The following is a 13,446-nucleotide window of genomic DNA, read 5'->3' as shown; positions in this document are numbered from 1 at the left end:
TTTTGAAAAGTATCAAAATAAAGCCAAATTAAGAGCCTTTGTAACCTGTATACAAATAGAAGTTGTCAAGTATGTTCATTATCTTATTTACAGTCGTGGTCAAAAGTTTACATACACTTGTAGAATTTATTATGGGTCTACTGAAAATGTGAGCAAATGTGAGGGTCAAAAGTATACATACAGCAATGTTAATATTTGCTTACATGTCCCTTGCATACTTGCCAACCTTGAGACCTCCGATTTCGGGAGGTGGTGGGTGGGGGGTGGGGGTGGGGGCGTGGTTGGGGGCGTGGTTAAGAGGGGAGGAGTATATTGACAGCTAGAATTCACCAAGTCAAGCATTCCATACACACACACACACACATATATATATATATATATATATATATATATATATATATATATATATATATATATATATATATATATATATATATATATATATATATATATATATATATATATATATATATATATATATGTACATATATATATACAGGTAAAAGCCAGTAAATTAGAATATTTTGAAAAACTTGATTTATTTCAGTAATTGCATTCAAAAGGTGTAACTTGTACATTATATTTATTCATTGCACACAGACTGATGCATTCAAATGTTTATTTCATTTAATTTTGATGATTTGAAGTGGCAACAAATGAAAATCCAAAATTCCGTGTGTCACAAAATTAGAATATTACTTAAGGCTAATACAAAAAAGGGATTTTTAGAAATGTTGGCCAACTGAAAAGTATGAAAATGAAAAATATGAGCATGTACAATACTCAATACTTGGTTGGAGCTCCTTTTGCCTCAATTACTGCGTTAATGCGGCGTGGCATGGAGTCGATGAGTTTCTGGCACTGCTCAGGTGTTATGAGAGCCCAGGTTGCTCTGATAGTGGCCTTCAACTCTTCTGCGTTTTTGGGTCTGGCATTCTGCATCTTCCTTTTCACAATACCCCACAGATTTTCTATGGGGCTAAGGTCAGGGGAGTTGGCGGGCCAATTTTGAACAGAAATACCATGGTCCGTAAACCAGGCACGGGTAGATTTTGCGCTGTGTGCAGGCGCCAAGTCCTGTTGGAACATGAAATCTCCATCTCCATAGAGCAGGTCAGCAGCAGGAAGCATAAAGTGCACTAAAACTTGCTGGTAGACGGCTGCGTTGACCCTGGATCTCAGGAAACAGAGTGGACCGACACCAGCAGATGACATGGCACCCCAAACCATCACTGATGGTGGAAACTTTACACTAGACTTCAGGCAACGTGGATCCTGTGCCTCTCCTGTCTTCCTCCAGACTCTGGGACCTCGATTTCCAAAGGAAATGCAAAATTTGCATGGTTGGGTGATGGTTTGGGGTGCCATGTCATCTGCTGGTGTCGGTCCACTCTGTTTCCTGAGATCCAGGGTCAACGCAGCCGTCTACCAGCAAGTTTTAGAGCACTTCATGCTTCCTGCTGCTGACCTGCTCTATGGAGATGGAGATTTCAAGTTCCAACAGGACTTGGCGCCTGCACACAGCGCAAAATCTACCCGTGCCTGGTTTACGGACCATGGTATTTCTCTTCTAAATTGGCCCGCCAACTCCCCTGACCTTAGCCCCATAGAAAATCTGTGGGGTATTGTGAAAAGGAAGATGCAGAATGCCAGACCCAAAAACGCAGAAGAGTTGAAGGCCACTATCAGAGCAACCTGGGCTCTCATAACACCTGAGCAGTGCCAGAAACTCATCGACTCCATGCCACGCCGCATTAACGCAGTAATTGAGGCAAAAGGAGCTCCAACCAAGTATTGAGTATTGTACATGCTCATATTTTTCATTTTCATACTTTTCAGTTGGCCAACATTTCTAAAAATCCCTTTTTTGTATTAGCCTTAAGTAATATTCTAATTTTGTGACACACGGAATTTTGGATTTTCATTTGTTGCCACTTCAAATCATCAAAATTAAATGAAATAAACATTTGAATGCATCAGTCTGTGTGCAATGAATAACTATAATGTACAAGTTACACCTTTTGAATGCAATTACTGAAATAAATCAAGTTTTTCAAAATATTCTAATTTACTGGCTTTTACCTGTATATACACATCCTGAAAATATGCAAACAAAACTGTGTTTAGATAATTGATACTTCAAACTTGCATAAATAAATCTTAATATAACATAACTTGGCTTCTGAGAGTTTCAAAATGTAATGAATAAAATGCCAAAGTTGTTGATAAACAAGCAATTATTTTAATAATTAGATATGGTCATTTTAAATTAATTATTATGATCATTTAAAATTAATTATTTCAAACATGTTTATTTAAATGTATAATTCTATGGCTGGATGTAATAAGGAGTCAGAAAAAATACAAATAAAAATACAATTAATTTAGATGTTTTTAGCAAAATATAGTAAAAATGTATTTAGTTGTTTTTTTTAAATTAACAAATATATTTATTTGTAGGTAAGATAAACATAGTAATACAATTTATCTCTAGTCTGGATGATTTAGTTCTTGTCACCCTGTTGTACTCCCGTCATGAAAAAAGGCTGTCCTCACTCAGGTCTGCTAAAATCCGGGAGATCTTCGGGAGAATATTTGTCCCGGGAGGTTTTCGGGAGAGGCGCTGAATTTCGGGAGTCTCCCTGAAAATTCGGGAGGGTTGGCAAGTATGGTCCCTTGGCAAGTTTACCTGCAATAAGGCGCTTTTGGTAGCCATCCACAAGCTTCTGCTTGAATTTTTGACCACTCTCTTGACAAAATTGGTGCAGTTCAGCTAAATTTTTTGGTTTTCTGACATGGACTTGTTTCGTCAGCATTTGGGAAGGCCATTCTAAAACCTTCATTCTAGCCTGATTTATCCATTCTTTTACCACTTTTAAGGTGTGTTTGGGGTCATTGTCCTGTTGGAACACCCAACTGCGCCCAAGACCCAACCTCCGAGCTGATGATTTTAGCTTGTCTTGAAGAATTTGGAGGTAATCCTTCTTTTTCATTGTCCCATTTAAAGTACCAGTTCCATTGGCAGCGAAACAGGCCCAGAGCATAATACATACCTGCCAACTTTTGAAATCAGAAAAACCTAGTAGCCAGGGTCCAGGGGCCGCAGGCCCCGGTAGGTCCAGGACAAAGTCCTGGTGGGGGGTTCAGGCTTCGCCCCCCGACGCAAAATGATTATTAGCATTCAGACAGGTTAAAATGTTGCTAAAACCATCACTTTTCTATCAGTCACAGTGACTTTTCAAAACAAAAATATTACAGCAAAAATCATATGGGTTGATTGACATGTTTATTCTGTAAGCTAACTTCAATAGTTTGAAATTATTTTGACAGTTAATGCCAGTTATCCTGTCAACCTTTCACAAGACTTCAATTTGTTAATTGAAAGTATAAACAGTATAAACACTTTTTACAGTAAACAAATGGTAAAACAGTACTAAACAATTCCATTAAAAAAAAAATTGGTGTCATTATTAACTTTCTGTCCAAGCTTGTATAATCTACTGCCTTGTTCAATTGTAAAAAATATTCTGTGCCTAAAATTCACATTTCTATCACAATTATCATACTGTAAACATGGTAAGCTAACTTCATTAAAATTAATAGTCCTGTCAATAGCATGGAATTACAATTCAAATGTAGTTTTTTTGTAAGCCTTTCAAAAGAATTCCAAATATGAAAAATTAATGAAAATTAATTGAAGCCATCAGACACTTGAAAAGTGTCACATCACATCTCTAATGTAATCATTTGAACTTTTCAACAGAAATAGCACTGCAAAAATATTAAGGACATACTTCTGTATTTTGGTAGTTATGCTGTCAACATTTAACAAGATTTCTTCAACTTGGACTTGAAAGCATAAATAGTATAAACACTTTTAACAGTATAACAGTACTAAACAATTCCAATAGATAACATTGGTGTCATTACCTTTTTGTTTGCTCAATTATTGCCTCCGTAAATAAAACTTCGGCATTTATCACATCCAGAGAATCTGTTTGGGCGACGAAAAACGTTGAAAGTTTTCCACTTGTATCGCTAGCAACGGCATTAGACTTGTGTTTTTTTGTCCCAACGTGGTCTTTTACATCGCTAATTCCTCCGTGTCCGATCGAAAAATCTTGTCTGCACAAGGTGCAATTCGCGTAGTTTTCACCCTTTTTGGAACGGATCATTATTCCCGGATAGGCTTTTGAATATTCTTCACGGAATGACTGCAGTTTTCTTTTCGGTTTAAGACTCGTATGCGATTTTTCTCCGGCTGATTCCATGATCGTTCGCTCGTTTGGAAACAATGGCAACTGGTGCCTTGTGCTTGGCAGCGGTGCTATAAATAGCCTCGCGCATGGCATTCGAAATGGCTCGATAGGAAGTTACGGGAAGCAGTGTCGATTGTCATTGTTGTTACGCGATTTCGTGAATAAAACTTTTAAAAAAAAATTTTTTTTTAATTAATGAAAAACCGTATTTTTTATCACTGCAACCGTACCCCGGAATAGGTTGATAAAAACCGTACTAATTACGGGAAAACCGGAGTAGTTGGCAGGTATGCATAATACTACCACCACCATGATAGACGGTAGGAATGTTGTTCCTGGGATTAAAGGCCTCACCTTTTCTCCTCCAAACATATTGCTGGGTATTGTGGCCAAACAGCTCCATTTTTGTTTCATCTGACCACAGAACTTTCCTCCAGAAGGTCTTATCTTTGTCAACAAGTGTATGTAAACTTTTGAACACGACTGTATTGCATAAATTGTTCTTTGATCACAATAAGAAACATATGTTTAATGTATCATAAATGTGTCAATTAAAAGAAAGCCATATAATGACATTTTTTGTTGTGGCCTTTATTTTGAAAAGGATGTAAATACATTTGGTATGGGGACAACACCTACTCAGTGGCCTAGTGGTTAGAGTGTCCGCCCTGAGATCGGTAGGTTGTGAGTTCAAACCCCGGCCGAGTCATACCAAAGACTATAAAAATGGGACCCATTACCTCCCTGCTTGGCACTCAGCATCAAGGGTTGGAATTGGGGGTTAAATCACCAAAATGATTCCCGGGCGCGGCCACCGCTGCTGCCCACTGCTCCCCTCACCTCCCAGGGGGTGATCAAGGGTGATGGGTCAAATGCAGAGAATAATCTCGCCACACCTAGTGTGTGTGTGACAATCATTGGTACTTTAACTTTAACTTTAACACGAGTCTCACCTTTGGCTGGAATGCTCCTTGCAGAGAGCTGAAAGGCCCGGTGGGAGGGATCACGGGCTGGATATTGGGCACTGAGGGTGGCGGCGGGTACTGTGGGAAGAACTGCAACGACACACACACACACACACACACACGCTTCATGGTCACAGAGTTGCAAGTCGAGTCAAGCAGCAGCAACATACAGTATGTGTGGGACTTACAGGGTGCCGATACAGCCCTTCCATTTTTCCTGGGTACTTATCGAACTGAGAAGACAAAAAAAGCAGTGAAAGGGTTCAAAGATGTCAACCTTGCGGACATTTTGACGAGGACGGCGCTCACCAGGGGGGGTGCAGAGGCGGTGGGGTGCAGGAAGGGCGTGAAGTGTTGGTGTGTGTGCGTGTGTTGGTGCTGGTGGTTGTGCTGATGGAACTGGAAGGCCAGGGGCTGGATGCTCGGCTGGTTCTGGGAACTTCGGCCCGTTGATCCCGGCGTGGAACTCGACGCCGACGGCCCACCGGGAGTGGAGCGTCCCGCGGCACCGCCGCCGTTGCTGCTCTCGGCCCCCGGAGCGCTGCGTCTGCCCTCGCGCTCTTGGGCGTTGAGGAAGTGTGAGTTCAAATTCTGACGCAGCATTTCCTGGTCTGTGGCAAAACGCGTTGCATTGTGTTAAAGACAATCTGAAGAACCCACACGATGAGACGCCTGGTGGCGTTTCATGTCGTACCTGCCGCTGTAGAGTGGGAGGGGCCTTGCAGCAGTGGGGGTGGGGGAGGGAGGCCGGGTGAGGAAGTGAACATGGCGCCGGAGTTGGCTCGAGACGGAGGTCGGAGGGGGCCAGAGGAGCCTGCGCCCCGGATGTAAGACATGGACACACTGGTGGAGGGCGTCGGGGGCCGCATGGAAGATGAAGACGAGGCAACGGACGAAACTGAAGACGGCGGTTTGGCTGGCGTGCTGCTCCTGAAGACAAACAGATTGTGTTTGTACCAGTTCACGGACAAAACCTGCGGCGAGCGCTGACCTGCTGTAAAGGGAATGAGAGGGTCCCGCCAAGGTGAGGAAGGTCTTGGGCTTGGACAGCGGGGGGCTGCCGTTGTGGCGGCCGCCGTTTCCGTTCATGGCGCCGGGCCTGGGGAGCGGGCCGGCTGCTGTGACCGGGGAGCGGGCCGGCCGGCAGGAGAAGGAGGTAGAAGACGAAACCGGCTCTGGGAAGTGCGGCTCCAGGTTTTTCTCCTGACTCCGCTCCAGGCCCGACACTCTGGGCGTCACCATCAAGCGAGGGACGCCATTCCGTGCCGGCACCGTTGAGCAATTTTTGCTGACAGTTGAGGGCGGGGGCTCCACAACTAAATGACAACAAGCATAAACAGTTTCTGGTATCACATGGCAATACTGAGAGCAGCATCTTCTCTGTTGATGATGCATTTAAAGGGTTGCTATCATGCAAACATCTTCAAGCATGTTATTTGAACTTCATGAAAAAGACTAAAACCCAGGACCAGGTCCCCCCCACCCCGAAGCTCCTGGTTTTTCAGCAATTGAACATGCAAAAATTTGCAAAAAAAAAAGCACCATTTAAAGATGTTTTAGCGTTTAAAAGAATTGAAAAATGATCAACAGAGTTGACATAAATACATTCATCCAAATTAATCACTAAAGTTAAAGCTAACTTTAGTGTGTGTTAACGTTAACTATGTGTGTTTCAGTCACTATGTTATTTAGTCACTACAGTAATTATGTTCACATCCACAGGAACCACATGGGTGAGCCTACTCCAGGGGTCGGCAACCCGCGGCTCCAGAGCCGCATGCGGCTCTTTAGCGCCGCCCTAGTGGCTCCCTGGAGCTTTTTCCAAAGATGTATGAAAAATGGAAAAAGATGAGGGGGAAAAAAAAAGTTTTTGTTTTAATATGGTTTCTGTAGGAGGACAAACATGACACAAACCTCCCTAATTGTTATAAATCCCACTGTTTATATTAAACATGCTTCACTGATTCGAGTATTTGGCGAGCGCTGTTTTGTCCTACTAATTTTGGCGGTCATTGAACTCACTCTAGTTTGTTTACATGTATAACTTTCTCCGACTTTCTAGGACGTGTTTTATGCCACTTCTTTTTCTGTCTCATTTTGTCCACCAAACTTTTAACGATGTGCATGAATGCACAAAGGTGAGTTTTGTTGATGTTATTGACTTGTGTGGAGTGCTAATCAGACATATTTGGTCACTGCATGACTGCAAGCTAATCGATGCTAACATGCTATTTAGGCTAGCTATATGTACATATAATGCCTGGTTTGTAGGTATATTTGAGCTCATTTAGTTTCCTTTAAGTCCTCTTAATTCAATTTATATCTCATGACACACTATCTGTATGTAATATGGCTTTTATTTTTTTTGCGGCTCCAGACAGATTTGTTTTTGTATTTTTGGTCCAATATGGCTCTTTCAACATTTTGGGTTGCCGACCCCTGGCCTACTCTATACAGTATTTACAACCTTACTGGTATTCACTTCACAGCCACAGATGGTTTATCTAGTTATTGACATTATTGACACATTACTTTGGCATGTTTTCTTTGATGGCTCTGACATGAGCCTTCCTGGCAAAAAATAGCCAACAAAAGGCACCATTTAAAGATGCTTTAGAGTTTAAATAATTGAAAAAGGATCAACAGAGTTGACATAAATACATTCATCCAAATGAACGACTATGTCTGTTTCAGTCACTATGTTATTTAGTCACTACAGTAATTATGTTCACATCCACAGGAACCACATGGGCTAGCCTACTCTATACAGTATTTACAACCTTACTAGTGTTCACTTCACAGCCACAGATGGTTCATCTACTTATTGACATTATTTACATGGCATTTTTGCTTTGATGGCTCTCACATGAGCCTTCCTGGCAAATTTCTGAGCAGCTTGCATGTTCCTTTTTGTTTCTGCTTTAGTGGATTCTGCCTTGGATTTTATAGCCGATTTCTGTCTCTTTGACTCCCTCTCCACTTCTAACTGCTCCAAATGCAAAAATCATAAAGAGTACAAACAATGTTTATTCTATTAGCGAACTTCCTTTATCTGAATAGCCATTTGTGATTTATAGCATGAAATAACATATCTCATTACGGGAAAACCGTAGTTGTTGGCAGGTTTGGCAAAGAGACGGATCAAGATTTTAACACACATTGTAGATCGAAAAAACAGAATTTAAAAAAATATATTTTTATATAGAGATGAAAAAGACGCACTTCCGACTATAGACGGAAAAATCACATGCCTGCGTATTGGTACCTGTTTTTGTGTATTTAGAAACCGTACAAGTCCTGAAAAAGTGAAATCAAAGCATGGAGGCATGATGGAGATATTTATAAAACAATCTTTCCTTCCTTCATCCTTCCCTCTAACACCTTATTAGTGATTCCCAGAGCCCAAAAAAAGTCTGCGGGCTGTAGAGCGTTTTCTATTCGGGCTCCAGTACTATGGAATGCCCTCCCGGTAACAGTTAGAGATGCTACCTCAGTAGAAGCATTTAAGTCCCATTTCAAAACTCATTTGTATACTCTAGCCTTTGAATAGCCCCCTCTTTTTTTAGACCAGTTGATCTGCCGTTTCTTTTCTTTTCTCCTCTGCTCCCCCCTACCCCTTGTGGAAGGGGAGACACAAAGGTCCGGTGGCCATGGATGGGGTGCTGGCTGTCCGGGGTCGGGATCCGGGGTGGACCGCTCGCCTGTATATCGGTTGGGAACATCTCTGCGCTGCTGACCAATCTCCGCTCGGGATGGTTTCCTGCTGACCCCACTGTGGACTGGACTCTTACTGTTATGCTGGATCCACTATGGACTGTACTCTCACAATATTATGTTAGACCCACTCGACATCCATTGCATTCTGTCTCCCCTAGGGGGGGGGGGGGGGGTTACCCACATATGCGCTCCTCTCCAAGGTTTCTCATAGTCATTCACATCGACGTCCCACTGGGGTGAGTTTTTCCTTGCCCTTATGTGGGCTCTGTACCGAGGATGTCGTTGTGGCTTGTGCAGCCCTTTGAGACACTTGTGATTTAGGGCTATATAAATAAACATTGATTGATTGATTGATTGATTGATTGATAATAAGATTGTAAAATAGCGGACGCAGCAGCCACTTTCTCTCCTTTTGTTTTTACATGTTTCTAGACATCTGTTCCTTTTTGTTTCGAGACATCTTCTGTTCCTTTATGTTCTTGCAGTTCCACGACCTCACTTTCGCAAAACCGAGCACACAGTCAGAAGTTGCTGTTCGACGCTGGCAAAAGCACTTTATGGACTTTAAAAACAGAGGAACTACAGATGTTAGGCCTCTTCTGGCGGCCTCCAGCCCCCCTACTGTGTAAGAGGCTAACCCTACTGGCCGGTTGTTTCACCCATACCCGTCAACCCTCTACCAGGAACTCCCATATTTTGCTCTCCCTTTTTGAAGTTCTCCCGTGGAAGCAATCGGTAAATATAAGCGATCACAGGTCACATGATTCAATCGAATCAGATCAAGTGTGATGGATGGACAACGCTGGAGAAGGTATCTCTGCCAAAACCACAAATTTGTGTCAATATTTTGATAAATAGGAGGCTTATTCTCAAGTAGAGCGATGTCAGACACATCATTTGTGTAGCACCCATTTGAAAGGATCACAGGGGGGAAGCAATGGTGTAAGCATGAAAACTCTCACAAGCATGAGAAGTCCACAGTGCTTTTGTGTTGTCGTGTATGCTGAGTGTTGTTGTGTAAGGTTGACACCATTTGTTGTGCCGCTTCACCAAATGACCAAATGGAAAGTCACTTATTTTACCAGGAAAACTCCTGTATTTTGAAACGCAAATTCCATCGTTTGCTCCTTGGACAACATAAACCATGACTGCATTCTATGGCGTCACATTAGTGCCAAAAATCCGAGCGCATAAAAACTGTTATCGCGCGCGGATTCTCCACTTCGTGCGCGCGCGTGGTGCCTTTTTGCGCGCGCGCGGTGCCTTTTTGCGCGCACGCGGTGCCTTTTTGCGCGCGCGCGACGCCTTTCTGCGCGCTCTCTGTGTACTCCTGGCATCTCTCCTCGCGCTGTCATGTTTCTTTTTGGCACTTTGGGGGCGGGTATGCTTAGACGGCCCTTTCTTTCTGATTGGTCAGGCAAAAAATGCTGAAAAATGCTCAGAGCCAATCAGAGGTATAGCAGGGCGGGTCATCGTCAATATGTATCAAGATTTACGGAGGAAGAAGTGGATAAAAAAATGTTGCGCGCTGATGAAGGTTATTTCATACCACATAAACACAATACAGGGTACCGTATTTTCCGCACCATTAGCCGCACCTAAAAACCACAAATTTACTCAAAAGCTGACAGTGCGGCTTTTAACCCGGTGCGCTTTATATATGGATAAATATTAAGATTCATTTTCATAAAGTTTAGGTCTCGCAACTTCGGTAAACAGCCGCCATCTTTTTTCCCCGTAGAACAGGAAGCGCTTCTTCTTCTACGCAAGCAACCGCCAAGGTAAGCACCCGCCCCCATAGAACAGGAAGCACTTCTTCTTCTACTGTAAGCAACCACCCGCCCGCGTAGAAGAAGAAAAAGCGCGCAGATATCACCGTACGTTTCATTTCCTTTGTGTGTTTACATCTGTAAAGACCACAAAATGGCTCCTACAAAGCGACAAGGATCCGGTTCATGAAAAGACGCAATCTCTCCATCCGCACACGGATTACTACCGTATTTCACAGCAACTGATATTCCTGTGAACCGCACTGTGGAACGGGAGCACGTATGGTGAATATTCGCACCACAGGGAATGAGAAGTCATCCTTCACTGTGGTTCTAGCTTGCCATGCTAATGAAACTTCCACCCATGGTGATATTCAAAAGGAAGACCTTGCCAAAAGAGACCTTTCCAGCCGGCGTCATCATAAAAGCTAACTCGAAGGGATGGATGAAGAAAAGATGAGCGAGTGGTTAAGGTAAGTTTAAGTTTACGCGAAGAGGCCGGGTGGCTTTTTTCACGCAGCTCTGTCCATGTTGATATACGTATGTTTGTGATTGCATATTTGCGTACATTTTGGGAGTGAACAGAGTTGTTAGAACGCTGGTTTTTAATATATTATTAAAGTTTGACTGACCTATCTGACTGTTTTTTTGACATTCCTTTAGCGCAGTTAGATGCGGCTTACAACACCGGGCGGCTTATAGGTGGACAAAGTTTTGAAATATGGCGTTCATTGAAGGCGTGGCTTTTAACCCAGGGCGCCTTATGGTGCGGAAAATACGGTAATACAAAATGTGACCCAAATAAATAATAAGACAACAAACACCATAATCACATCTTTCAGCCAGAACTGGTCCACCAGCAATAACATACATTTTAAAATGTTAAAAATAGCTTTTAATAATGTATTCTGAAACAGTTTAAAATAATCAGAGAACTGACTAACACTGACCCTACACAACTATGTTGCACAATTAAGTCTTTTTTTTTTTAAAGCGAAAGAGGTAATTTCAACAGGTACAGCATCCTATGTCATATCTACATGTAATAAGATTTGTAACAAGGCAAACCGTTTGTAAATTGGTCGAAAATCGAGCAAGTTATGGTAATTTAATTAGTACATGTACCATTGACATCAATGTAATGATTGAGGCTAGATGTCCGAGGTAAGATGGCTACAACGTTGCTACGCTGGAGAATGATTGGTCATATGAAAAATGCTCACAGCCAATCAGAAAGGAGGGGCCGTCTAAGCATACCCGCCCCCAAAGTGCCAAAAAGAAACATGACAGCGCGAGGAGAGATGCCAGGAGTACACAGAGAGCGCACAGAAAGGCACCGCGCGCGCAAAAAGGCACCACGCGCGCGCAAAAGGGTGTCACGCGCGCGCACGAAGTGGAGAATCAGCGCGCGATAACAGTTTTTATGCGCTCGGATTTTTGGCACTAATGTGACGCCATAGCATTCTGGTAACTCATGTGTGGAGATGCGTATTGAATCGTCCATCACAAAGATGTACAACCCGACTAGCTTGTGTGCTTGTTAGCGCCTAGTAGCCTATAGCCTGGCTTGTCTACCTTTTGTAAATGTCTTGGCTAAAATAGAAATAAAAAAGTGTGTTTTATCGGAGGACATTTAAGTTCAAGTTAAAGTAGCAATGATTGTCACACACACACACACACTAGGTGTGGCGAAATTATTCTCTGCATTTGACCCATCCCCCTCAATCACCCCCTGGGAGGTGAGGGGAGTAGTGAGCAGCAGCGATGGCCACGCCCGGGAGTAATTTTTGGTGATTTAACCCCCAATTCCAACCCTTGATGCCGAGTGCCAAGCAGGGAGGTAATGGCTCCCATTTTTATAGTCTTTGTAAGACTCGGCCGGGATTTGAACTCACGACCTACCGATCTCAGGGCGGACACTCTAACCACAAGTAGATGTTAACTGCAAGAATCGGAGGTCTTATACCGGACATTTTACATGCTAGCTAATATAAACAGATCTCGGACCGATATCAATATCAGATGGGGACACCCCTAGTGGTGGTGTTTATATCTGTTTTTACATTTAAAACAATCATATTTATACTGTTCTCTATTATTCAATGTTGAATTGACAATAAAATACTTATGAAGCTACTCATACTTCAATCAACCAAGCAAAGTTTACTTATATAGCCCTTAATCACAAACTATAGCTATAATGCTTATGGTACTTCTCTAGATTATTTAAGCAAATTGAAAAGAAAGCCCAATTGCTGATGGCTAATTATGCAAACGAGGCAAGGATGTCTGCTCTGTGGGAAACACGTCAAAGTGGGTGCAGCATTTTAACGACGTTCTTACCTTTCCTGGTGCTAACTGTGAACACTGGATCCATGTCATGGTCCGAGGCCTGGAAAAGTTCAAAGAGTTGCAATGAAACGTGACTGGCATGACCGCACTAGGAAGGAATGTCAAATGTGATGATGATGATGTCATTAAATAGAAAAGTTCATACCTTGTCTCCAGCATCGCTCTCAGTGTCACACTGAAATATGTGAGGAACAAACAAAACACTCATGACACGCCCTTATTAAATATGATTATAATTTTTTAGGTATACTTACAATGTAGCCAGTCTCCAAAGGGTGTCCCTACAGCCGAAATAAAAAAACTTTATTAGTTGCAGTGCTTTGAAATAAAACTCTAAAGAGTAATTCAAAGTTTAAAACCAGTAATCCTGTCAAGACCCTGATA

At 42.4% G+C, this 13,446-nt stretch overlaps 1 protein-coding gene across 2 annotated transcripts in view; it reads right to left on the bottom strand.

Annotated features, from left to right (window-relative positions):
- The window catches only part of fbrs (fibrosin), a 61,941-nt gene that overhangs the window by 27,017 nt on the left and 21,478 nt on the right, over positions 1 to 13,446 (bottom strand). For both annotated transcript variants that reach the window (XM_061927494.1, XM_061927495.1), the window contains exons 3-10: positions 13,317 to 13,343; positions 13,208 to 13,237; positions 13,054 to 13,102; positions 6,216 to 6,540; positions 5,919 to 6,154; positions 5,534 to 5,835; positions 5,413 to 5,457; positions 5,213 to 5,314 (exon numbers count right to left, since the gene is read on the bottom strand). In XM_061927494.1, the coding sequence (XP_061783478.1) occupies positions 5,213 to 5,314; positions 5,413 to 5,457; positions 5,534 to 5,835; positions 5,919 to 6,154; positions 6,216 to 6,540; positions 13,054 to 13,102; positions 13,208 to 13,237; positions 13,317 to 13,343 (1,116 nt within the window). The remainder of the gene's footprint in view (positions 1 to 5,212; positions 5,315 to 5,412; positions 5,458 to 5,533; positions 5,836 to 5,918; positions 6,155 to 6,215; positions 6,541 to 13,053; positions 13,103 to 13,207; positions 13,238 to 13,316; positions 13,344 to 13,446) is intronic.

This window comes from Nerophis lumbriciformis, linkage group LG32 (assembly GCF_033978685.3).
Source record: "Nerophis lumbriciformis linkage group LG32, RoL_Nlum_v2.1, whole genome shotgun sequence".
In the NCBI taxonomy this organism is placed as follows: Eukaryota; Metazoa; Chordata; class Actinopteri; order Syngnathiformes; family Syngnathidae; genus Nerophis; species Nerophis lumbriciformis.
The sequence above is the reverse complement of the archived record's forward strand: the minus strand, read 5'-3'. Positions and strand labels throughout refer to the sequence as shown.